Source organism: Gigantopelta aegis, chromosome 10 (assembly GCF_016097555.1).
Source record: "Gigantopelta aegis isolate Gae_Host chromosome 10, Gae_host_genome, whole genome shotgun sequence".
Classification (NCBI taxonomy): Eukaryota; Metazoa; Mollusca; class Gastropoda; order Neomphalida; family Peltospiridae; genus Gigantopelta; species Gigantopelta aegis.
Genome location: NC_054708.1, coordinates 85,523,476 through 85,548,952, shown reverse-complemented (window position 1 = coordinate 85,548,952; position 25,477 = coordinate 85,523,476). Strand labels below are relative to the sequence as shown.

Sequence of the window (25,477 nt, the reverse complement as noted above, 5' to 3'; positions counted from 1 at the left end):
AAAAATAAGTGTATCATGGAATTCCCTCGATTGTAGTTCAATTAAAATATTTTGGATCATACAGTAACTAGGTTTTTATATTCCAAATGAATGTAAGTTTCATTTATAATGCATATTTAGAGAAACAAGGCCCACTAAATCTGTGATGAGCTCCTTTAAAAGTAGGAAATACATTCCAATTAAGTTCATTTTATGGTATATATATTTTAATTTTGGTTTGTTAAAACCCTTGACAGGCGGCTTCAGAGACTTTGTCTAAGTTAATGTTTCACAGTTTTTGGTCTTAAACCATTCCAATGTTAACTTTAATAGACCGTTTTTTGCTGTCATTATACCATCTGATACGAAATATATACGTTAGTCGCCAGAGATTCCAATCTCCTATGAATCTACTCACGTTGCTCATGACAACTGTCTATCACGCCCCCCAAGTTGTAAATAGCCTCGATACAGTTGAATTCGGCAAGGGACGATATTCTTTGCGTGTATGCACAATAGGAATGTGAAAGAGGTCAATTTACCATTTAAAAAAAATTGTGCAAATGTCAAATTTGGTGATCGAGTGACCTTGATGGATTTTGTTTGCTTTTGTTTCAGGGTTCTACAGCTTGATAGAGTAACTACAGAATAACTGTCCAGTGACGGTGACAAACATGGATACTTGCAGCTTGGGATTTTGTCTGCTTTTGACAGGTAGGTGTGTCCGTACATCACAGACAGACTGATCACTGATATTCTGGACTGGGTGACAGGTAGGTGTGTCCGTACATCACAGACTGACTGATCACTGATATTCTGGACTGGGTGACAGGTAGGTGTGTCCGTACATCACAGACAGACTGATCACTGATATTCTGGACTGGGTGACCGGTAGGTGTGTCCGTACATCACAGACTGACTGATCACTGATATTCTGGACTGGGTGACAGGTAGGTGTGTTCGTACATCACAGACAGACTGATCACTGATATTCTGGACTGGGTGACAGGTAGGTGTGTCCGTACATCACAGACAGACTGATCACTGATATTCTGGACTGGGTGACAGGTAGGTGTGTCCGTACATCACAGACTGACTGATCACTGATATTCTGGACTGGGTGACAGGTAGGTGTGTCCGTACATCACAGATAGACTGATCACTGATATTCTGGACTGGGTGACAGGTAGGTGTGTCCGTACATCACAGACTGACTGATCACTGATATTCTGGACTGTGTGACAGGTAGGTGTGTCCGTACATCACAGACTGGCTGATCACTGATATTCTGGACTGTGTGACAGGTCGATATTGCCTGTACATCACAGACTGACTGTGATCACTGATATTCTGGACTGTGTGACAGGTAGGTGTGCCCGTACATCACAGACTGGCTGATCACTGATATTCTGGACTGTGTGACAGGTAGGTGTGTCCGTACATCACAGATAGACTGATCACTGATATTCTGGACTGGGTGACAGGTAGGTGTGTCCGTACATCACAGACTGACTGATCACTGATATTCTGGACTGTGTGACAGGTAGGTGTGTCCGTACATCACAGATAGACTGATCACTGATATTCTGGACTGGGTGACAGGTAGGTGTGTCCGTACATCACAGACTGACTGATCACTGATATTCTGGACTGTGTGACAGGTAGGTGTGTCCGTACATCACAGACTGACTGTGATCACTGATATTCTGGACTGTGTGACAGGTAGGTGTGCCCGTACATCACAGACTGGCTGATCACTGATATTCTGGACTGTGTGACAGGTAGGTGTGTCCGTACATCACAGACTGACTGTGATCACTGATATTCTGGACTGTGTGACAGGTAGGTGTGTCCGTACATCACTGACTGACTGTGATCACTGATATTCTGGACTGGGTGACAGGCAGGTGTGTCCGTACATCACTGACAGACTGATCACTGATATTCTGGACTGGGTGACAGGTAGGTGTGTCCGTACATCACAGACTGACTGATCACTGATATTCTGGACTGGGTGACAAGTAGGTGTGTCCGTAAATCACAGACTGACTGATCACTGATATTCTGGACTGGGTGACAGGTAGGTGTGTCCGTACATCACAGACTGACTGATCACTGATATTCTGGACTGGGTGACAGGTAGGTGTGTCCGTACATCACAGACTGACTGATCACTGATATTCTGGACTGGGTGACAGGTAGGTGTGTCCGTACATCACAGACAGACAGATCACTGATATTCTGGACTGGGTGACAGGTAGGTGCGTCCGTACATCACAGACAGACTGATCACTGATATTCTGGACTGTGTGACAGGTCGATGTGCCTGTACATAACAGACTGACTGTGATCACTGATATTCTGGACTGGGTGACAGGTAGGTGTGTCCGTACATCACAGACTGACTGTGATCACTGATATTCTGGACTGGGTGACAGGTAGGTGTGTCCGTGACATCACAGACTGACAGGTGTGTGACATCACTGATATTCTGGACTGGGTGACAGGTAGGTGTGTCCGTACATCACAGACTGACTGATCACTGATATTCTGGACTGGGTGACAGGTAGGTGTGTCCGTACATCACAGACTGACTGATCACTGATATTCTGGACTGGGTGACAGGTAGGTGTGTCCGTACATCAGAGACTGACTGTGATCACTGATATTCTGGACTGGGTGACAGGTAGGTGTGTCCGTACATCACAGACAGACTGATCACTGATATTCTGAACTGTGTGATAGGTAGGTGTGTCCATACATCACAGACTGACTGATCACTGATATTCTGGACTAGGTGACAGGTAGGTGTGTCCGTACATCACAGACTGACTGATCACTGATATTCTGGACTGTGTGACAGGTAGGTGTGTCCGTACATCACAGACAGACTGATCACTGATATTCTGGACTGGGTGACAGGTAGGTGTGTCCGTACATCACAGACTGACTGATCACTGATATTCTGGACTGTGTGACAGGTCGATGTTGCCCGTACATCACAGACTGGCTGAGATCACTGATATTCTGGACTGTGTGACAGGTAGGTGTGCCCGTACATCACAGACTGACTGTGATCACTGATATTCTGGACTGTGTGACAGGTAGGTGTGTCCATACATCACAGACTGACTGTGATCACTGATATTCTGGACTAGGTGACAGGTAGGTGTGTCTGGTGTGCCCGTACATCACAGACAGACTGACTGATCACTGATATTCTGGACTGTGTGACAGGTAGGTGTGCCCGTACATCATAGACTGGTTGATCACTGGTCTCAGTAATGTATTTGTTAAGATAATTTGCTCTTAAAATATATTTTGAACAATATTTCTGTAAAATGTGTACAATTCCTTGCTTCAAATATTCTACACAGAATGCAGGAAACATTTTGTTTTCAAAATCTTTATTAGCGATATTAAATTAATTAGCAACTACAGTTTAGTGTTTTAAAATTATGTAGTGATCTCTGAAAAGTGTAGCGAATCATGATGCGATTCTGAAGCAAATGTTCACTGGAAGGTGTACAAATATTGTTTAGCACCTGTACACTGGCACGTGCTATGATCAGTTTCCGCCATTAGCAAAATCACTGTGGACTGAAGATCACTCTCGTGAAATGGTGCAAGGCGAACAATCACTTGAAGGTTTAAATACAACATATCAAAAAATTGATTAGAAGGCGATCAAACTGTCACTGTAGTGTGGAGGTGAGTGGGTGTGGTCACTTGTCTTTTTTCATGAAGACTGCTGTGAAGACGGCCGTGAAGACTGCAGTGAAGACGGCCTTGAAGACTGCCGTGAAGACGGCTATATGCAGGGAACATTTTGTTCAGTATCATATTGTGATTCTGCTGCTGACTGAAGTTCATGGAGGCAGTAAAACTCACAATTTGAATTCAAGGAGCATAAAGAAACTGAACGTAGAAGAAGAAGAAGAATATTGTGATTCGCGACACAAATTTCAGAGATTGCTACACATTTCTAAAACGTTAAATACACATGTAGTTGCTACTGCTCAATTTTCACTAATTTTATTTTAAAACAAAATGTTCCTTGCTATGTAAGTGGCATTCCTTGTACAGTTGGAACCATATATTGTGGTAAAAATTGGCTATCCTCTGTTGACAAAGCACCTGACATAGAGTCATACCCTCATGACTTTATTATAATGTTTTTCACAATCGACCAGGTTTGTGCGCAGCAATCCTTTTTTTCCTCACAAGCTGTTTGTGAAATTGATTACAGAAGGCATTTTAGGCATCATTTGCTTCCTGTATTGTGTCACTTTATCAGTCTTGTAAAAAGGTACTAGCCCAGTCATTGCATGGTAAAGCTCTTGCCTGATTTGTTCGCGTTATAGGATTGATCACGGTCGGTGGGCCAGTCGAGCTATTTCTCATATCAGCCAGTGCTCCACAACTGGTGTAACAAAAGTTGTGGCATTTATTATCCTGTCTGTGGGATGATGGATATAAAAGATCCCTTGTTGCTGTGTGAAAAGAGTAACCTATGGCATGGTGGAAGCAGGTTTTCTCTCTCAGTTTATCAGTGTGGTATCATAGCCACACATCTGACATCATATAACTGTCATTAAAATGTGTTGAATGCATATATGTACTTGTAGGCATCTTTAAATAAATAGTTTTTTTCTTCCTTCTTTCTGTAGTGTACATCATACAAACACAATTTCAGTTTCTTTTGTACAAACAAAAATCAATGAAGTACTTCTCTGTCTCACAAAGGCCATATTTTCACTCTGTTGCCAGTTTTATGATGTTGTAAAGTATATTATAATTAATTTACTGCATAAGTAAGTAATGAATACTAGTTTTTAAATAAGGAAAACGCGGTTACAAAACCCCATAAACAACCCTAATGTATACACATGTATTTATGTTATATTTGATGTAGTGTTTAATAATTTTTGTATTTATAAATATTACTACTAAAAAATATCTTTCAATTTTTTCAAGACGTGATTGTCAAATTGGATTGACAGTTAATAATTGGATGATCACCAAGTCATACCCAGATTCTATTGTAACCAGTTTGTGTTTGTGTTTCAGGATCATTGGTTTGCTTGCTCGTGTCTGCCGATGAAAAAACAGGTCTGTCTAAATCAAACATCTTTCCCAGAACTCAAAATAGGAATTAAGTAAAAGTATGGCCTGCTGTTATTTTCTTAGTTGCCTACCGGTCCAACCAGAGTGGACTGTAGGTTGTATCGTCATTCTTCTTAGGGGGCGGGATATAGTCCAGTGGTCAGTTTACGATCAATCACTGTCGGTGGGCCCATTGGGATATTTCTCGTTTTAGCCAGTGCACCACGAATGGTATATCAAAGGCTGGTGCATATAAAAGATCCCTTGCTGCTGATCAAAAAAGAGTATCCCATGAAGTGGCAACAGTGGGTTTTCTCTCTCAATATTTGTGTGGTCCTTAACCATATGTCCAATGCCATATATAACCATAAATAAAATGTGTTGAGTGCTTCATTAAATAAAACATTTCCTTCCTTCCTTCCATCCTTCTGACTGACTGACTGTTTGTCCATCTGTCCTACATGTGGTATTCCAGACTTTTCGTCGTAATTAATGCCTTATAATATTGAGCTGAAATTTTTTATATGTAGATTTATTATATAGTGGTATAGATCATGATGATTACCCATATTAGCTGTGTTACATTTTATGGCCTTTGAACTTAGGAGATCTATATGAAAATTTACTTTCTGGATTTCTTTTTTTGGCAATGCTTCATGCCTTCAAGTTATTGAACTTAAATTTTGTGTACTGTTATAGATCAAGTTTGACTTTCATGGCGATATACCTATTTTTACATAGTTATGGCCTTGAATTAAGGAGATACAAAAAAGTGGGCCAGCTAGGTACCATGGGGACATGCTTGTTAATATAGCAGGCCTAAAGAAATATGTCCTGTTCAGAAAACAATATGACTTACTGAAAATACATGGGGTTAGCTGAGGGTTTTGGGATTGTGTGTGATAACTTAAGACCCCTGAAATGTATTTGTATTATGGAATTATAATATAAAACAATTGTGGACTAAATATATTAGCGAGTGATATTATCCTCTATACATCTGGGTTTTAAAAATAGTCTGCAACTTTTTTTGTGTGGTTTTAACATGAATTTCTATTTAATCTTTTCGTTTTTCACCAGTTGTTATTTTAAGCTCCGTTATTCTTGTATACATTTGTCAACAACTGAGAAATGAAAAGAGTTGAAATTTTCTCTAGTCTCTTAGCAAATGATCTCTTATGAAACTGTTCTTCATTTTTATAATTAAGAAAAGTAGTCAGTTTCTATGGCAGTTGTAAAAGTTTTTGCTGTAGGCAGAATGTTTCACCTACAACAGTTTTAAACCAATAACATTTTCATCGAATACAAACACAAATTTAAAATCTAAAAATAATTAATCCCTTTTACCGATGGCAGTATTTGAGTTTGTTTTTTTATAACAAGTTTGAGGATTACGAGAAAGAGCACAAGGTAGTGTAAGCACCTTGCCTAAGCTTATAGTATTTTGTTAATGATAAACGTTAAAATTATTAACATCAGTACTCGTACTTTGGCTTTTTTTATTGGGGGATTCGTGAAAATAAATGTTCGCTAACTGACTCATTTTTATTAAATCGCGAAAAAGTATTTTACAGTAATTGGTTACCAATCTTTTTTTTAAATCAATTAAATTAACATGAAAAGAGAGGCAGTTTGTATCAAAACATTGTAATATTATGTAATGTCTTGAGGCATGACAAAAACCCTTGAAAATCCTTTTTAAAAAGGTCATCATCAACATGGGAAAGTCGTGGAATTTAGTTGCAACCATCATGGGTTGAAAGATTTAATTAAGAGAGGCCAGTTTGAGTTTTCCCATTCCATGACTGGCAGTGGTAACTGATGTATCAAATGTGGCAGTGCTAACTGATGTGTCAACTGTGGCAGTGCTAATTGATGTATCAAATGTGGCAGTGCTAACTGATGTGTCAAATGTGGCAGTGCTAACTGATGTGTCAAATGTGGCAGTGCTAATTGATGTATCAAATGTGGCAGTGCTAACTGATGTATCAAATGTGGCAGTGCTAACTGATGTATCAAATGTGGCAGTGCTAACTGATGTATCAAATGTGGCAGTGCTAATTGATGTATCAAATGTGGCAGTGTGTGCTGTTCTTTTAATTTTGTACTGTGACCATCATTATTGTGAAAGTTTGAAATTAATAAACTAATTTTAATATTCAGGGTTTGGCTTTTGAGAATCGGTGATCCACGCCTGGGCTGCGTTCCACGAAGCGATCATAGCGCTAAGATCACCTTAGTGCATAAGGTAGCTATGCAATTACGGTGATCTTAGGGCTAAGATCGGTTCGTGGAATGGGACCCAGGTACGTTAAAGGCCATGGCCACGGGCTAGAAGATCTAATGGATAATGTATCTTCTACTTTTGATTCTTTTTCGTCTACTTTATTTGAATTGAAAACAGATACAATTTTGTTTAGTTATAATTATGCATTTACATGAGCAAATAAATAATTTACCACCATTCATATCATGAAAAGAAAAAAAGAAAAGCATGCAAATTGATGTATATGTTTTAGATTTGACACTAAGATGTTTTAATTTTGACAATTAGGTTGTGATGTCACGTGTTACACTAATAACACTAGCTGCTCATTCACGTTGAACCAGACTCACCCAGTTGCTGGGATGAACTGTACGTGGAAACTGATCAGGGTCAATGGTACTGAAACCACGCTCATATTCACGGAAATCGGCTTGTATGGCGAAGACCAACTTTTAGTCTACGATGGAGTTGTCAATGAAACAAACTTGGTCACCACTATCCATGGCAAAAAGAGTATGCAGTTTGATTTGTTTTGTTTTTATTGTTATTTAACCTTTAGACTACTGGATTAATTTTTAACAAAAACCACGTTGAGTGGGTACAAGTTTATAATTTTTACTCACATATATTCACTTAAATGTTTCATAAATACATGAAATAAAGTTCATATATGAATTGGTAAGTATTATTTTCGTGTCTTTTTTTGTAATTTTTATTATTTTAGATCGGCTAATGGTGATTAAAATTAGGCAAAAAATCGAAAAAGTTGCGTTTACTTACGGGCATTTGTGGCCAGCTGTCCAGTATTTATGTCCATTATTCCCGATAACAGTGGTTTTCTGACCAGAATTTTTTTTTTAACCCGAACTACGATTCATATTGCAATATTTGGTAATTTTCGTTGTTGGTAAAACGATCAAATTTATTATCAAATTAGCTGTTACAATCAGCTATCGATCCCTGAAAATTACCGCGACGTGCCGCCATTGTTGTCAAGCGAAAATACTTGCCGAAAACCACTTTTTGAACTCAAAATTTCAAAGTATTTTCAATTGAAAAAATCAAAACAAAAACCACCATTTTGAAAAAAAAATCTTTTTTCTTTAATTATATTTCCGTTTCCGGTGAGTGTCATGTGCAAAACGGCGGGAAATATGAATTGGGGAATGCACTGTATACAGTGTACAGTATATCGACTGACGTGACGTCGGGCGAGATATCTCGCCTGCAGTAGTCAGAAGGTTAACAGTCAGGGTTTCTGCCAGAGAATACAAAGAGTAAAATTACATACCCTAAATCTTGGAAATTAATCGATACATATTGGTAATTTTTAGAAAGATCTTGTGTGAAATGGCTACTGTGGCAGGTGCCATCCATTCTGTCTTTTTGACTGCAGATGACAAACGTTTTCAAAGTCCAGATATGAAGCGTTATCATGTAATCATACCACCCATTATGTTTTTATCACAGCAGATGACAAATGTTTTCAAAGTCTATTGTCACATAATCATACCACCCATTATGTCTTTATCACAGCAGATGACAAATGTTTTCAAAGTCTATTGTCACATAATCATACCACCCATTATGTCTTTATCACAGCAGATGACAAATGTTTTCTAAGTCTATTGTCATGTAATCATACCACCCATTATGTCTTTATCACAGCAGATGACAAATGTTTTCTAAGTCTATTGTCATGTAATCATACCACCCATTATGTCTTTATCACAGCAGATGACAAATGTTTTCTAAGTCTATTGTCATGTAATCATACCACCCATTATGTCTTTATCACAGCAGATGACAAATGTTTTCAAAGTCTATTGTCACATAATCATACCACCCATTATGTCTTTATCACAGCAGATGACAAATGTTTTCTAAGTCTATTGTCATGTAATCATACCACCCATTATGTCTTTATCACAGCAGATGACAAATGTTTTCAAAGTCTATTGTCATGTAATCATACCACCCATTATGTCTTTATCACAGCAGATGACAAATGTTTTCAAAGTCTATTGTCACATAATCATACCACCCATTATGTCTTTATCACAGCAGATGACAAATGTTTTCTAAGTCTATCAAACATTGTCATGTAATCATACCACCCATTATGTCTTTATCACAGCAGATGACAAATGTTTTCAAAGTCTATCAAACATTTTCAAAGTCTGCATTGTCCAAAGAACAACTCTAGCAAAATAACTTTGCATCCATCAGGGCTTGGAACCTGCTTTGATATATTTAATATTGGTATTCCTCTCACTTTCTTTGTTCAGTTTAGGTTATACAATACCATAGGTATTATACACTAACATGTATCACTAGTAATACTATATGAACAATATATATCAACCAAACAATGACCCATACAAATTTGGATACTTTACGCGGTGTACAGGATGAAATAAAATTGCATATATATTTATTCCCGAAGATAATTTTAGTTTTTTAACAACAAATATTAGTTAGGTGCACTTCGAATTTTGACCCAGCCGGATGTTATTTGGTATAGTGCTACCTACAGCTTGGACTCGGTAGCTGTAATGTACATATCTTGGTATGGTAGGATGGTTAATTAAATCTTTAAAATTATCTTTTTTTGTATGATAGACCAAACAGAGAAGACAAATATACCACTATACTAATGTGTATTCTGTGTTGATTGCAGACATGTTTGTTGGAGTGATGTTTAAACAGAACACAACCATGGTGTTTCAGAAAAAGAATAACAATACTTCCAAGCTGAACGTTCAGTTTACTTCAAAAGGTGGGTGTTAAAAGTTTGTTTTGTTTTACGACACCACTAGAACACATTGATTTATTAATCATTGGCTATTGAATCTAGTAATTCTGACATATAGAGGAAACCAGCTAATTTTTGCAATAGTAGCAAGGGATTTTTGTATATACACCATTTCACAGACAGGATAACGCATACCATGGCCTTTGATATACCAGTTGTGGTGACAGGTGGGTGTTACGAATAGTAATATAGTAACATGGACAATATATCTTCATTATAGGCTAATATAATCTATAAATGTAATATAATATTTTACCCATATGGTTAAAAGTATCTTGGCTCGTATCAAAGTGTTATATCTCACTAGAACATAAAGTGGGACGTAACACTTCGACGTCATACGATTGAGGCTCTATGGCCTTGCCCAAACATCAGACTAACGAGTTCAGTGACTGAATTAAAATTGATCATGGGTATTAAATGGGTAATAAATAGGATATTAAACTCGCTAACATTTGATATCATGTTTATATTCCTCATGAAATAATTTTCATTGCCACTCACTATAGGGTGTATACTACCAAATCAAATCACCTAGACGACAATAGTAACATATGTGGCTAAAACTCCTACCTGCAGCGTATCAATTGACATAAACACCACGGATATAAATACTACCACCCCTCACCCTTAAAGTGAATCAGAAAAAAATGGGGGTCAAGCTTCTCATTTCTGAGATAACGGGTAGCGTCTGCGACTACCCTACATTGTAGTTCCGCACAAAATTCCAGTACTTTGTTTACAGGTACCCCATACATATTTCAAGTACAACACTACTTGACATAGTGGTACTAGTTGAAATAAAATTGCATACATTTTTTGCCCAGATGAAACTTTTTGTTTTTGCAACCAACACACTCACATTTATCACCAATCACAAGACTTGTGGTGTTCACTTCTCTATCAAAAGTTGGGTGCACATCAAACTTTGACCCAGCCGAAAGTTATTTGGTTTAGGTACTACCTAAAGCGTGTGAAAACATATTTGTGACATAAACATGATACGAAATGTTTGTTTAATGCATGTTTAATATCCTATAAATATGACATTAATTAATACAGATAATAGTGTCAGATTATCTTCCTTAGTAGTTAAAAGATTAACATTTTATTTTTTCTAAAACCATATATACAACTGGATAGTAATGCATTTAGAAACATGGTGCTTTTTGAAATTCACTATTCCTTTACAAAAAAAAAAAAATAGTAAAAAAATTAGAGTTTAATCTTAAAAGCTACTTTCTTTTACTTTTTGTCTAGTACATGTATTGTGTTATCTTCTCTCATTCTCAACAGAATGCGTTTTGAATTTCTGGCCCAAGTTCTCGGCACAAGTTGTCTCCCCTGTGTACCTGCCTGCTAGAGGTGATGTGCTGTGCAAGTACGTGCTGAATGGATGGAAGGGCATCACCGAGAAGGTGCTTGACCTGTCGTTCACGAGCTTCAGTCTTCTAAATGGCTCTATTACAGCCACAGGTGGAAAAACAACAGTCACTCTTAAAGGTAAGGGGCTACTTTATTTTTAAAAATTAATATTAGTATTATTTTTATCCCACTGTGAATGCCCCGTTTCCTTTCTCTCCTTTGACTTCCATCTCATTTCTTCCTGATCTGCCAGCTCCTCCTAGCTTTCAACTTCTTTTGCTGTCCACCTCCACATCCCAGTCCTTGTCTCTCCATCCGCGACAGGTGCTAATTAATTAGGGGGTGATTAATTTACTTAATTAAGTTCATAATTATCAAGTAATCTGAAAAACTGTCAGATTTACTGGTTACAGGACAATTGTGTGGGTTTGTGATTTCATAGTTAAACGGGAGAAAAAACCCCAGTCAACATTAAATAATAATTTGTTACGTTTGTGCATGATTTCATAGTCAAACTGTGATTTCATAGTTACACAGGAGGAAGAAAACCAGTCAACCAGTACCTTATTGAGTAGATAATACTTCGTTGCTTAACCCGACTGTAGACTGCTGCAGACATGCATACACATTCCAGGTCAAGTATTATGACATCACATGGAACCGTTGTCATAGCTTTACTATGGTTTGACTGTTTTATTTTTTTTATGTTAATGGATAATAGGTGTATAAAATCCTCAGATATAGAGAACAGACAGCTGAGAATTGGTGTTTATTGCAAATTAAATTTAAAAAAAAAATTAAACATGTTTGTTTTTAATCTATGATGATGCATTTTTTATTCCTCAGTGCTGCCCTCCCCACATGCTACAATGAACTGTATTATACATTGCTATATGACCAGAATTACTGAATAGTGTAGTTTCACTTCAAAATATTATTCAAAAGTAGTTACATGGAACATGTTTTACTATAACGACGTCTGGTACCCAAAAGGACATTCGCGCCATTTTCGACTGCTGATCACATGATGTCATTGTTGACCTCATTTCCCTTTCCCAATCGATTTTAAAAGAATGATTTGTTGATGTTATATTAGATGTTATAAATAGTTGATATTTATTATAAAAAGGGATCATTTGACAGCACAAGTACCACTTCCTTTTATCACAAAGATGTCAGTAGCACCAGTCTATCAACAAATATCAGTGGTGTTTGTTTTGTTTTTTGTTTTGTTTTCTTCTTCTTTCTTTCTCTTTAATTATTGTTTTGTTTTATTTGGGGTTTTTTGGGGGGGTTTTTATGCACATGTATTATTAATTCATTAAATTATTGTTGTACTTCACCAAATGCTATGCTATGGTAATGCAGTGTAATCTTGCATGCGATTTACAGGCCTATATAGTTATTCAGAATTATTAATTGCCTAAATAAAACAAAATTGAATAATAATAATAATAATAATAATAATAAAGGTGAACTGCATTTACTCTCGATACTGTTTCTCTCCCCAACTCCCATCATACCACTCTTACAATAAAGCAAACTACCAGTAGGTTATGTATTCTCAGAAGTTCGGGGAGGCCAATAGGACTGCAGAGTGGATTGCTTTGAACTTCCTCAATTTTAGGAACCAATCACAAAATCTGAACATCGCATGTTACACATATAATTATGGAACTTAAACAGTGTGTGATTTTTGTTTCAAAAATTAAAGTGCCATAAGGACTCCCTGTTTACAAATCTTGAGAGCCCACCAACAATCCGGTGAGCCCTACAACGCGTCATAATATACACTAGATTTTTAACAAATGGTATACTAGCAATCTCGTTCTGAAATGTGATGTATTTATGATAGCTGCTAAGCATGTTATCAGTTTTGTTAAATATCATTATTTGTGTTTTTGTGTTACTCTATATGTAGTAAATTTTGAAATGATCTGGAATAGGATTAATAAAACTTGCTTACAGTTATTAATGAAACAGGATAGTACATACCATGGCCTTTGATATACCAGTTGTGGGGCACTGGTTGGGACATGCCAATCCGAGAATGGGTTCACAGAGGAGGTTCGATCCTAGAACCAAAGCACCCCAGACGAGCACTCTATGAGTCTATCGACTGAGCTAAACCCGACCATAATCTTATAATTAATGCAAATGATAAGTTCCACTGGCAAATGTCAGATTAAAATAATTAAAATTTAATGGAGATTTGTATACATGCATTGTTTAAATAAAATACTTTAATAGTAACTTAAAGTTTGTTTTTGTTTAACGACACAACTAGAGCACATTGATTTATTAATCATCAGCTATTGGATGTCAAAGATTTGGTCATTGTGACACGTAGTCTGAGGAAACCTGATACATTTTTCCATTAGTAGCAAGGGATCTTTTATATGCACTTTCCCACAAACAGAAAAGCACATAGTACCATGGCCTTTGATATAACAGTCATGGGGCACTGGCTTGGATGGTTAATAGTAATTATGCATGAATTATGCTACATTATATAATTAAATTTGTTGACATTTAATTTTTATTTTTTTACCTGTACACTGAGTACACTGCAGTAACCAGTAAGTGTCAGTATGGGCATTGAAATTATCAACATCAAATATTATATGAAGTTTTGTATTTTTTCAATCAGATGTAAATTATGTAATTAAATATTAATCATAATGCATTAAATTAAAGGTAAACTAAAAGCTAAACAATTATTCCACACTGGACATAATACTCCAAATTTATTTCAGACAATTTCATAAAAAAATTCTATGATGCTGAGCAGTACTAGTGAAACAAAACTTTGAAGTTCAGTTGCCTTTTCCATTAGTCCGATTTTGTTCCCATGGCCAGCTGAGCCGGCATTAGGGAAAAATCTAATAAAACCTCTCAGAGTTCGGTAGAACGTTCGTAATGAGCAAGCCTTGACATTGTCGTGTCACTGGTTAAGTAGTCAAAGACTCGAACTCATAAAATGTAAATACGAAAGGCCTCAATGGAAATGTACTAACCGTGGTGCAGGCACATGTGCAGAAAATTAGATTGACTGGCTGGCGAACGAAGCAAGTGCCGCATGTGCAAAGCTAATCATCTTATAGAATACTAAACGAGCTTGCCTGTGACAGTGTCATACCATTTTTATGAAACGAGTGAACAGTTTTGGTATCTGACGAGTGAAAGCGAGTCAAGATACCAACACTTTTCACGAGTTATAATAAAGAACTCTAATCATGCACAGATATTCTTAAGTCTAAATTTAAAATAATAACTCAAATTATTTTTTAATTAATTAACCCTATCAAAAAATTTAAACAGTAAAAGCAAAACATTTGAAGAATTAATGTCCTCTCGGAACATGTCAGTTTAAACAATCTCTAACGAAATTGGCCGAGTTATTCGAATTACTTTTATGATTCTTACTGACCGGAAAGCAACAAGTGGGTTATCGAGACTACTAAATTTCCACTCATGGAAAGCGAAAATAGACATATTATGGCACCATGAAATCACAGAAAACATCGCCATTAGAGACTGTCGTTTTCCTGGGTTCTAAAATATGTTGCATGTGTCATTTACAAAATTCTATTTCATTTGTACAAATTATATTTAAGAGCAGACAGGCTCGTATTCTAGGCAAGCCAGAGAGTCCGACATGATTTTTGCAAGCCCCGGGCTCCCGGACTCGCCTTAAAATCGTACACTGGGCAAGGCACTGCATTTGCATTATAGTCCAGTATATTTATCATATAATATCTTACATTTTTAGTGCAAATAAGTATGTGATATTTTTCAGATCACATACTTTAAGAATTTGATAACTTTGCAAATTAGATCTAAATTAATCGAGGTTACGGCACTAGGTTTATTGACATTTAAGCTAACGTACTTTGGTGACACTCCATAATTGACTTATGCATTCATATTCCTTAAATAAAAACATTTCAATGGCAATTTGACACTGAAAGCTGTCCAGTGTTCAGAAAACAAAAAACGTTAGGCCCTACTTTATTTTGATTTAAGGACATCCAAAATGATGTCATTCGAGTTTGACGTCATTTCCATTCAAAAATACACCGCACCACATATTCTTACGTCATTTGAATATCTAATAATGGCTGACTGGAATTAAAGTTGCGTGTACAGTTTACAAAAACGTGTATGAAGCTTGAGAGATTATATGATAAAGAGATTATTACCCTCGTGTATTTTGGTATCGTCAATATCATATATTAGAATAAAAATAATGTATTATGCTTGCCAGAGGCTCGCATAATACAATTTTTATTCCTAATATATGATATTGACGATACCGAAAAACACTGGTAATAACACTCTCTCTCTCTCTCTCACTCTCACTCTCACTCTCACTCTCACTCTCACTCTCACTCTCACTCTCACTCTCACTCTCACTCTCACTCTCACTCTCACTCTCACTCTCTCTCTATATATATATATATATATATATACATATTTTACTCATAGTGTTCTAGTTGGATGAAAATTATGGGTTGTGGGTGGGGTGGAGGGCGTCTGGTATTATTAATGTTGGATAACTGATGTGAACTGTTCATTTAGTTTACAATTTTAGCCAATAATTCATGGGAAACCACTGTGGCAGTAGGGTGTAATGTTGATTTTTCTGAGTTATTATAAAAGATTATCTATGAGATTGACTAATTTGTAGTTATTTATTGTAAATAAGTGTAAATATAGCAAAATAAGTGATTTCCGATTGAATGACAGAAACTAAAGGCTGCTTCAAAATGCTGGTTATGCAGACTAGTAACTATGAGGACGTTGCCAGTCCAGCTTGTAATAACTTAAAAGAAAATAAACAAATGCTTTGATTATGCTTCTATTTATTACTGTATGGAAAGTAAACACTATTACCAGCTAGTCCATGTTTGATGTTACAATTCAGAAATATTGAACATTTTGCGGTGATTAAGACAAATTCCATAACCTAAAATAATGAATTCTGCACGTGTTCTGCACGAAAAATGATTTTCTGCGGACGAACAACTATTCTGCACGATGATGCAAATTCTGCTGATTTTTCCGTGGAATCGTGGAATTCAGGGGAGGAGTAAGCATTAAACGATGTGATACGGAGGGAATATAAAAGCCCGATTTGTATCTGTCAGGTAATTGTTGAACTACCCCTTCCCAAATTGATTAGCTTGTCTTTATTTTAATAATTGAAAACCCCGTAGAACTGACCGCTTCCTTCATAAAATGTGACAGCCCAAGCGAAGATGAGCTGTTGATAAATAATGTTAAAAAAGGAATAAAACTAAACTGATAAGTAATGATAATAATAAAAACATTTTAAATTTCAGTTTAATTTTAATGACAGTTCAAAATTATATTCATAAAACTTTTATGAAATATGTGGGCAACCAAGAGATGATGTTGGGCAACCAAACTTCAGCTACTGGTGGGCAACCATCACAATTTCCCATTTGTGTGCCCTGCATTACTGAGAAAAACAATTTACTCTTAAGGTATCTTTTTTCGTGGAATTGCCCTTTATTCATTGGAAAAAAGTTTACTATCAAATCTGACAAAGGTAATTAAAAATGTAAAATTAGAATGAATCAGGGAGGTGAGTATGAGAATACAGGTATATTAATTATACGTATATTTATTTCACAATATTATATTCTACTAATCTCAGTGTTCCTGGCTCCCGATAATATATTACTGTCTATAATCCCAATGCTGTGCCAAGAAGTAATGCCTTTCAAAGATTGTTAATGTTAAACAATGTGAAGAAGAAAAAAATCCTATATGTCTGCACAATCTGCAGTTCTGACAGCTTGGTATGTACTCATAAATAACTCAATAAAAAAGTTGACAAAAAAGATTAACGGTGGAAAAAAGTCTCCAAACTATCCTCATAGCAGAGATATTAAAACAAAACTTCAGGATAGACTTTTCCAGGGGTTCTAGAATTTAAAAAAAATTCATTTGCCATGGGGCCAGTGAATTTGAAAATTCACTGGCCATGGTGAAAAATTCACTTGCCCAATTTTAACTGTTTATAAAAGAAAACAAAAAAGTTTTTAATGTATATTTTGCATACTAAGATCATGTTTAATCAGTTTGTCAATTTATACATTGGGCATGTTTTATGGTATGTTCAATTTAGAATAAAGTTACCTATTTAAATTTTAAAATAATTGTTTCCACTAAAACCTATGTTATAAAAAACGCTGGCTATTAAAAAATTTTGAAAATGAAAAATGTCATTCAACATTTTTTCATTTGGGGATGTACACTTTTAGGTGGTCAAAAGTGTACGGTTTGTACGCTCGTGAAAATGTTGAAAATTATGGACGGCCCCTAAGTTGTCTTTTGTTTCCAGTTAATAAATCGTTTCCGGTGAATGTTGTGTGCAAAACTGCAGAAAATATGAATTGGGGAATGCACTGTATACAGTATACAGTATGTCGACTGGCGTGACGTCGGGCGAGATATCTCGCCTGCAGTAGTTAGAAGGTTAACCATATGTCTGACACCATATAACTGTAAATAAAAATGTGTTGAGTGTGTCATTACATAAAACATTTTCCAAGAGACAGTTTTCTTTGAAACTTTTACCATCGACATATAACATAATATACTGGTTTTATACAAACTTTGATGGTTTTGCATTTTTCTGCCATGCAATTTAAATTAGTTTTTTTAATCACACAATATCTTATGACAACATTTATATACTCCCCTCGAAAATAATAATAAAATAAAAAAAACAAAAAACCCCAAAACAAACCCCAAAACACACTGATAAAAAGTAAAGAAAATAATTAAAGCCGCAAGCCCTAGTTCCATCCAGCGAAAATAAATTATAATTTGGTTAATCTACAAACCCGTAACACACATAGATCACGTTTTTATCAAATGGAGTGAAAAAGCAGGTTTTATATCGATAAATACCATGGGAATCCCCATGTCCCAATTGCTTGAAATAATTTTGAAAGTTAGTATTCTGATGTCACCGGTAGATGTCGCTCGAAGCACAACAATGCCTACATCACGACAAATTTCACAGAGTGCGCACAGACTTGGGTGCGTTCCTTTCACCTCTCCTGGACATGTTCCAACTGTTCTGTCCTGGTTGTATCCCCTCTCCAGATATCGTAAGACTTAGCAGAATTATTGGTTTTAAGGGTTTGTAACGTTTTGTATTGAGATACTTACTTGTCTGAACTTTATTGTTACTGAAAATGTTCACGAACTGTGAAGAAAAATCTCACAAATGATTGAAATGAACAACAAGCAAACGACAACAAATCGGATGTTGATTGCGCGAACCGTGCACGAGAAAACAAACCGAACCAAAATGATAATGGTCATGTGGTATACCAACGTCTGTGACATTGAAATGGGAATATCCCCTCTTAAAATAGATTAGACCTTGTCTGCTCAACGTTTTTTTCTCAGAGGCCCGTGGCATTTTATGAAATACGAAAAATCCATTTTGTGGTATTACAAACACCATGATTACCAGGATTACCAAGAAACACTTCAGGTGAATGGAAATGTATATTCTAAATAATAAACGGTAAGTAAAGTGCAATTTTATTTGTGAAAAATGGCTTTAATAGCGAAAAACAACGGCGTGTCCCTTTAATAAACCCCAATATAAAAAAATTAGCCTGAAAAAAAGTAAAGAAAGAAAGAAAGACAAATAATAAAGAGAAATAACCGTGTGTAGACCTGCAGATGATAATTTGATAAAAATTTCTAGTTCTGTCAGCTTAGCTTTGTTCACGGCCTGTCGGGAATGACTGGGCACCATGGAAAAGGTCTCTTTTATACACCTTTTATTTTCTTTATAGTGCAGCATGTCTCGTCACTCATGCAGTGAAAAATTCCACTTTACGTAAGGCACACAATCATATAGTAGAGTTTTTCTTGGAAATAACAAAAAAAATCAATAGCGTATCGATTAGTAATTTGAATTGGTTATAGTCCTACCCCAAAAGTTATTTCTCCTTTTTAAAACTTTTGTTTTGGGGGTGTAAAAATGGGCAAAATGTTTATCTCGTTGTTTTGTATACAAGTTTTTATTTATTATGTCGTTTGTAGTTACCTTACAGTTAAAGTTTGTTTTGTTTAACGACACCACTAGAGTACATTAATTAATTAATCATCGGCTGTTGGATGTCAAACATTTTGTAATTATGACTCATAGTCATCAGAGGAAACATGCTACATTTTCCTAATGCAGCAAGGGATCTTTTATATGCACTTTCCCACAGACAGGAAAGGACATACGGCAGCCTTTAACAAATTCTTGTGTACTGGGTGGAATGAGAACAAAACCAAATAAGCTGAATGGATGCATCGAGGTAATTCGATCCTGCGTCGTAAGCACACGAGTCGAGCACTCAACTGACTGAACTAAATCCCCTCACTTAGCTTATAAATTCCATTTTTGTCTTCTGGTTGAATTTATTTTAATGTTTACCATTGTTCCTGTCAAATTTTGCATCATGCTGGTCAGTTCTACAAAACCAGGCACACTTACTAGCAGTGATACCCATACGAATGCTGCTTATTACTGGGGTTTTCTTGTTCCAATAATGGTCGTTCAAAAAACAACAGCAGCATGTTCCCCAAATTTGGTACCAATATTTGACAATTTGGGTCCTATCTCGTACACTAATGGTGAAAAATGTCATCGGTTTACAAAGTTTTCGAAGTCATATTCTATCAATTTATATTTTTAAAAATGTGTTTATCATACATACAAAAATTATCTCAACTAGGTAGAAATAGATTAACAGATTAATTAAACAGAGTTTACAGGATAAACGAAAATATAATTCAAACCCCATGAGCAGACGACATTATTCACTATGGGCGGATACTGCTGTTTGATTTATATACATGCAGACCACTGTGTTTACAAACTGCACATAAAAAAATGTCATAGAACATTTTCAGGCCTGCACAAATTAAAAATTTGCATAACCGGAAAATCGGTTATGCCAAAAAAAATTGCATAACCTATTTTGATTTGCATAACCGGTTTTTTTAAAAAATGAAAAAGAACTTTAAAATAATTTTAATAAAGAACACCATTGTCATGTTGAAGTAAAAATGAACTGTAATAATATACCTTTATAGTATACACGTCAAACTTATACAGTCAAATTTTTCATCGCCATGTGTGATATTTGACAATTTCCCGTAATCAGCCGAAGTTTACCGATTAACGTTTATTAATGGAAGTATCGCAATTTCTGATTGGCCGCATTTTGAAGGAATTCCCTTCGGTGACATCCAACAACCAATGAGAATATCTTACACTTCACAATATAAGTATTCTAGCTAGACTGGTATCTGCCATTTCCGTAACATTTAATTATAATAACACATGTCGGAAACCAGTCAAGTTGTTTGTACCCGCGATGTATCGTACGGTCACACGTTTTCGATCGACACGCGTTTCTGATCGTTCACATTTGTAATTGCAATAGTGCGAGAATGTGCGAACACTGATGTCACCACAAGAACGAAAACGAACACGGAAGTCACTGCTTTGTTCCGAGAGAAAAATTATTAAATACTTATAATTTTTTATTTATATTTTATTCATATATTTCGCTTAAGCGATCGAAAACCGGTGACTCTAGGACATTTTATTCAGAAAGTTTTGCATGAACGGTAAATCGGTTATGCGAAATAAATTTGCATAACCGACGCACGAACGAAACGATCGTTCGTGCAATTTGTGCAGGCCTGATTTTTGTTATTTCGAAAGCACTTTTTTTTCTCCAAAACAAACAAAAACAAAACCAAGAAGAAAAAAAAGGAATCGAACCCCCCCCCCCCCAACAACCCCATAACACTCCCCCGTCTTCCCCCACCAAAAAGAACAAAAAAACCTACAACAAACAAAATGACACATTTAAAATGGAGGCGGATACAATGCTTAGCCTTGCCTAGTCTGGTATTGTATTATAATTGATATAATTTGTTTTTTATTATTATTTAAAGTACATTTTCTTATTTAAAATGTTCAAACTGTTAAAAAACTTAACCAGCCTTTATCGGTAATTGAACCACTGCCACTTATTTGTAAATGTACCTAACCACCAGGCCCATTCTGGGGCTTATTTCACAAAACATCGTAAGTTTATGTCTGCGACCAGCAGTTATACCAGGCATACATTTACAAGTGTTTGGCATCTATTTCACAAAGAAAATTACATCATTACAGAAGATGGAGCATTTTAAAGGATATTGTCACAGACCACTGACCTATTTAATGGTCTAACAAAGTATTACCTGAACAAATATAATTTGATTTGTCCCTAAATGTACTTTATTCAACCATCTTCATAACAGCCATGCTCCATTTATTAACGACATTTTGTAAAAATAATTGAATTATGGCAATGGTCCATAATTCAAAAACTAAAATTACTGAGAGGGATGACATAGATTTCACTCCATCATGGTTCAGTTAAGGTGATGCGATAGCTAGATTTGGTTTCCAACAATTAATGTAATTTTTATTTATTATCCATTTTTAGAGAAATGAGGTCCTTAAATCTGTGACAGTATGCCTTTAAGGACAAAAGAAAATGAAATATATGTCCTTTTAACTATATATTTGTTGTACTATAATAATAATAATACAAATTGTGGTTTAATCGTAGATTTACATTTACGTGTAAAACTAATTTACGATGTTTTGTGAAATTGGGCCCAGGTGCGAATCTAATGTTTTAATGGATGGGGTAGGGGTGGGTGGGTGTAACGTAAATGTAATGTTGTTCGGAGACTTTAATAAAAAAACCTCTTCACTTTATGCGAAGACGACGTTAAATAAATCCCAGTCTGGAGCTCGATGCGGTAAGACGTGTTTGTTTCACTTGTGCATACTGCACGTGCTTTCATGTGCTTGACTTGGGAATCCTCCATTTTGTTTTGTTTGCGACCACCAAGCTAGGGCTGCAACTCTAAATGCGTTTTATCATTTTGACAAAAACGCGACCCCGAATAGCTACATGTAGTTTCTGGCTTTACGAACAATTACCACTGAATTAATCGTCAGAAATTGGTAGTGTTCATAAACTAGGATGATGAATAAATTAGTTTACGTGACTCTAGCACCTTAGTTTATCAAAAGTGGTGAAATTATTTTCCCAAATATAGGTTATCAGTTTGTAAACCTTTATCAGCCATAAACACCATTTATATGTATATGTTATTATGTGCAATATTTTAAAGAACTGATTATGTCAGAAACATAAATTTAAACCACTGTAAATAAAAGAATTGATTTATTAAAGTAATTATGATTGACCAGGATTTTTATACCAAGGGACATAACTTTTGAAATTCTCACCACTAATTTTAAGATTGTTTCTTTCATAGCACATGTAGAATCTCAAACATATTGCTATTATAAACAAGACTGATTGATGCCAAAATAATAATAAACTGCAAAAAAGGTTTAATGAGTATAAATCATTTTCAGTCTAGATTTTGCCTAATATTTGACTAAATACAGTTATGGGCCAAATGTTTTCTGTGTGACAGTTGTAAGCCAAAAGTGTAAATATAATACATAAACATGACAATTTGGTACATTTACAATGTGAAAATGAATGACAAGTATGTACTTAATATACATTAAATAAAGGTATTGCAATTTGTTCACATATGAATATTTAATATTTATAGTTCACATTTAGTTACCTATAATTACCAAATTAATTTTCACCGACATCCCATATGACTCCATACTAACATCTCTTGGATCTAGTTGGTTTGTTAACCTCATAACAAAACAGCTTCAAAACGTGAATGATATGTTAGGTAACAATGTTTATCATCAGTTCAGTATATATTGCCATTAAAATTAAAATGCTAACACTTTGGCAGGAACAACATATGTACTGTGGCCAGAATGGTTAATTACAAATGTAGTTGTAAAGCTAATATCCGCTATTAAAGCTTAATAAAATTGCACTTTTCAATGCTTTCTGTGTCATGTTAAAAATACTCTACACTAAATAATTGTTTACCTACTCTGGGTTTCTTCCAGAGGGTATGGAGGGTAAATTACATGTATGTACCCCAAAATCTCAGAAATTAATGGATATATTTTGCTTTAATTTTTAGATAGATTATAGTAAGAGAATTGCTGTTTGTAAAAGTGCATGAAATAAAATGTCCAATAGAAGAACATTTTAAACCCATAACCAGCCTTTGAATATATTTAGTTTTTATTACGTACCCTCAAATTATTTTCTGGCAGAAAGCCTACTACACTGAAAGGTTATAAACTTCGATGACACTAAAATAACACTATAATTTGTTCATTGGAAAAAAGTTTAATATCAAATCTGACAAAGGTAATTAAAATGTAAAATTTGAACGAATCGGTGGAGGTGAGTATGAGAATACAGGTATATTATACATATATTTATTTCACAATATTATATTCTACTAATCTCCATGTTCCTGGCTCCCGATAAGAAAAAAATCCTATATGTCTGCACAATCTGCAGTTCTGACAAAGCTTGATATGCGCTCATGAATAACTGTCAATAAAAAATAAAAAAAAGTTGACAAAAAAGGTTAACAGTAAAAATAATAATTTCCAAACTATCCTCATAGCAGAGATATTAAAACAAAACAACTATCTCCAGGATAAAAACAATCAATCCTCATAGCAGAGATATTAAAACAAAACAACTATCTCCAGGATAAACAAAATCAATGTGCTCTAGTGGTGGTGTTAAACAAAACAAACTTTAACTTCGAACTTTTCACAAATAAACAAATACTAAGTTTTGTGTTACTTGCCAAGTATTAAATTTAGTTTTACGTTACTTGCCAGGCATTGAATTTAGTTTTATTTTACTTGCCAGATGTTGAGTTTAGTTTTGTTACTTGCCAGGCAATTGAATTTAGTTTCATTTTACTTGCCAGATGTTGAGTTTTGTTTTGTTACTTGCCAGACAATTGAATTTAGTTTTATGTTATTTGCCAGGTGTTGAGTTTAGTTTTGTTACTTGCCAGGCAATTGAATTTAGTTTTATGTTATTTGCCAGGTGTTGAATTTAGTTTTGTTACTTGCCAGAATTTAGTTTTATTTTACTTGCCAGGTTTTGAATTTAATTTTGTTACTTGCCAGGCAATTGAATTTAGTTTTATGTTACTTGCCAGGTGTTGAATTTAGTTTTGTTACTTGCCAGGCAATTGAATTCAGTTTTATTTTACCTGCCAGGTGTGGAATTTAGTTTTGTTACTTGCCAGGCAATTGTATTTAGGTTTGTTAATTGCCAGATATTGAATTTGAACATTCATTTGAAATATTCGCCCAGAATCGTAAAATGATTTAATATAGATATTCCCTCTCATAATGTAACACTTCAGAACGTGCTTCATGGTTTTTTTTTTACCTTGGGATAAATATTCATGGAGGTGTGTGAGGTGAGAGGAGCCTCATACACTGGTGTGCATAAAGTTTGTTTTGTTTAACGACACCACTAGAGCACATTGATTTATTAATCATTGGCTATTGTATATCAAACATTTGGTAATTTTGACATATACATTGTAGTCTTAGAGAGAAAAACCATTTTCAACACTACTGTAGTTGGAGATTTCATAGTTCACACACCTGGTTCACACTGTCACCACAATGTTAACTAGTTACATTGGAGATTTCATAGTTCACACACCTGGTTCACACTGTCACCACAATGTTAACTAGTTACATTGGAGATTTCATAGTTCACACTGTCACCACAATGTTAACTAGTTACATTGGAGATTTCATAGTTCACACACCTGTTTCACACTGTTACCACAACGTTAACTAGTTACATTGGAGATTTCATAGTTCACACTGTCACCACAATGTTAACTAGTTAGATTTCATAGTTCACACACCTGGTTCACACTGT

The 25,477-nt window shown here is 35.4% G+C and overlaps 1 protein-coding gene across 2 annotated transcripts in view; it reads left to right on the top strand.

Moving 5' to 3' along the window:
* LOC121382662 (cubilin-like) overlaps nucleotides 1–25,477 on the top strand; it is a 155,745-nt gene that overhangs the window by 23,620 nt on the left and 106,648 nt on the right. For both annotated transcript variants that reach the window (XM_041512199.1, XM_041512198.1), the window contains exons 2-6: nucleotides 598–693; nucleotides 5,050–5,091; nucleotides 7,640–7,864; nucleotides 10,032–10,130; nucleotides 11,463–11,669. In XM_041512199.1, the coding sequence (XP_041368133.1) occupies nucleotides 654–693; nucleotides 5,050–5,091; nucleotides 7,640–7,864; nucleotides 10,032–10,130; nucleotides 11,463–11,669 (613 nt within the window). In that variant the 5' untranslated portion in view covers nucleotides 598–653. The remainder of the gene's footprint in view (nucleotides 1–597; nucleotides 694–5,049; nucleotides 5,092–7,639; nucleotides 7,865–10,031; nucleotides 10,131–11,462; nucleotides 11,670–25,477) is intronic.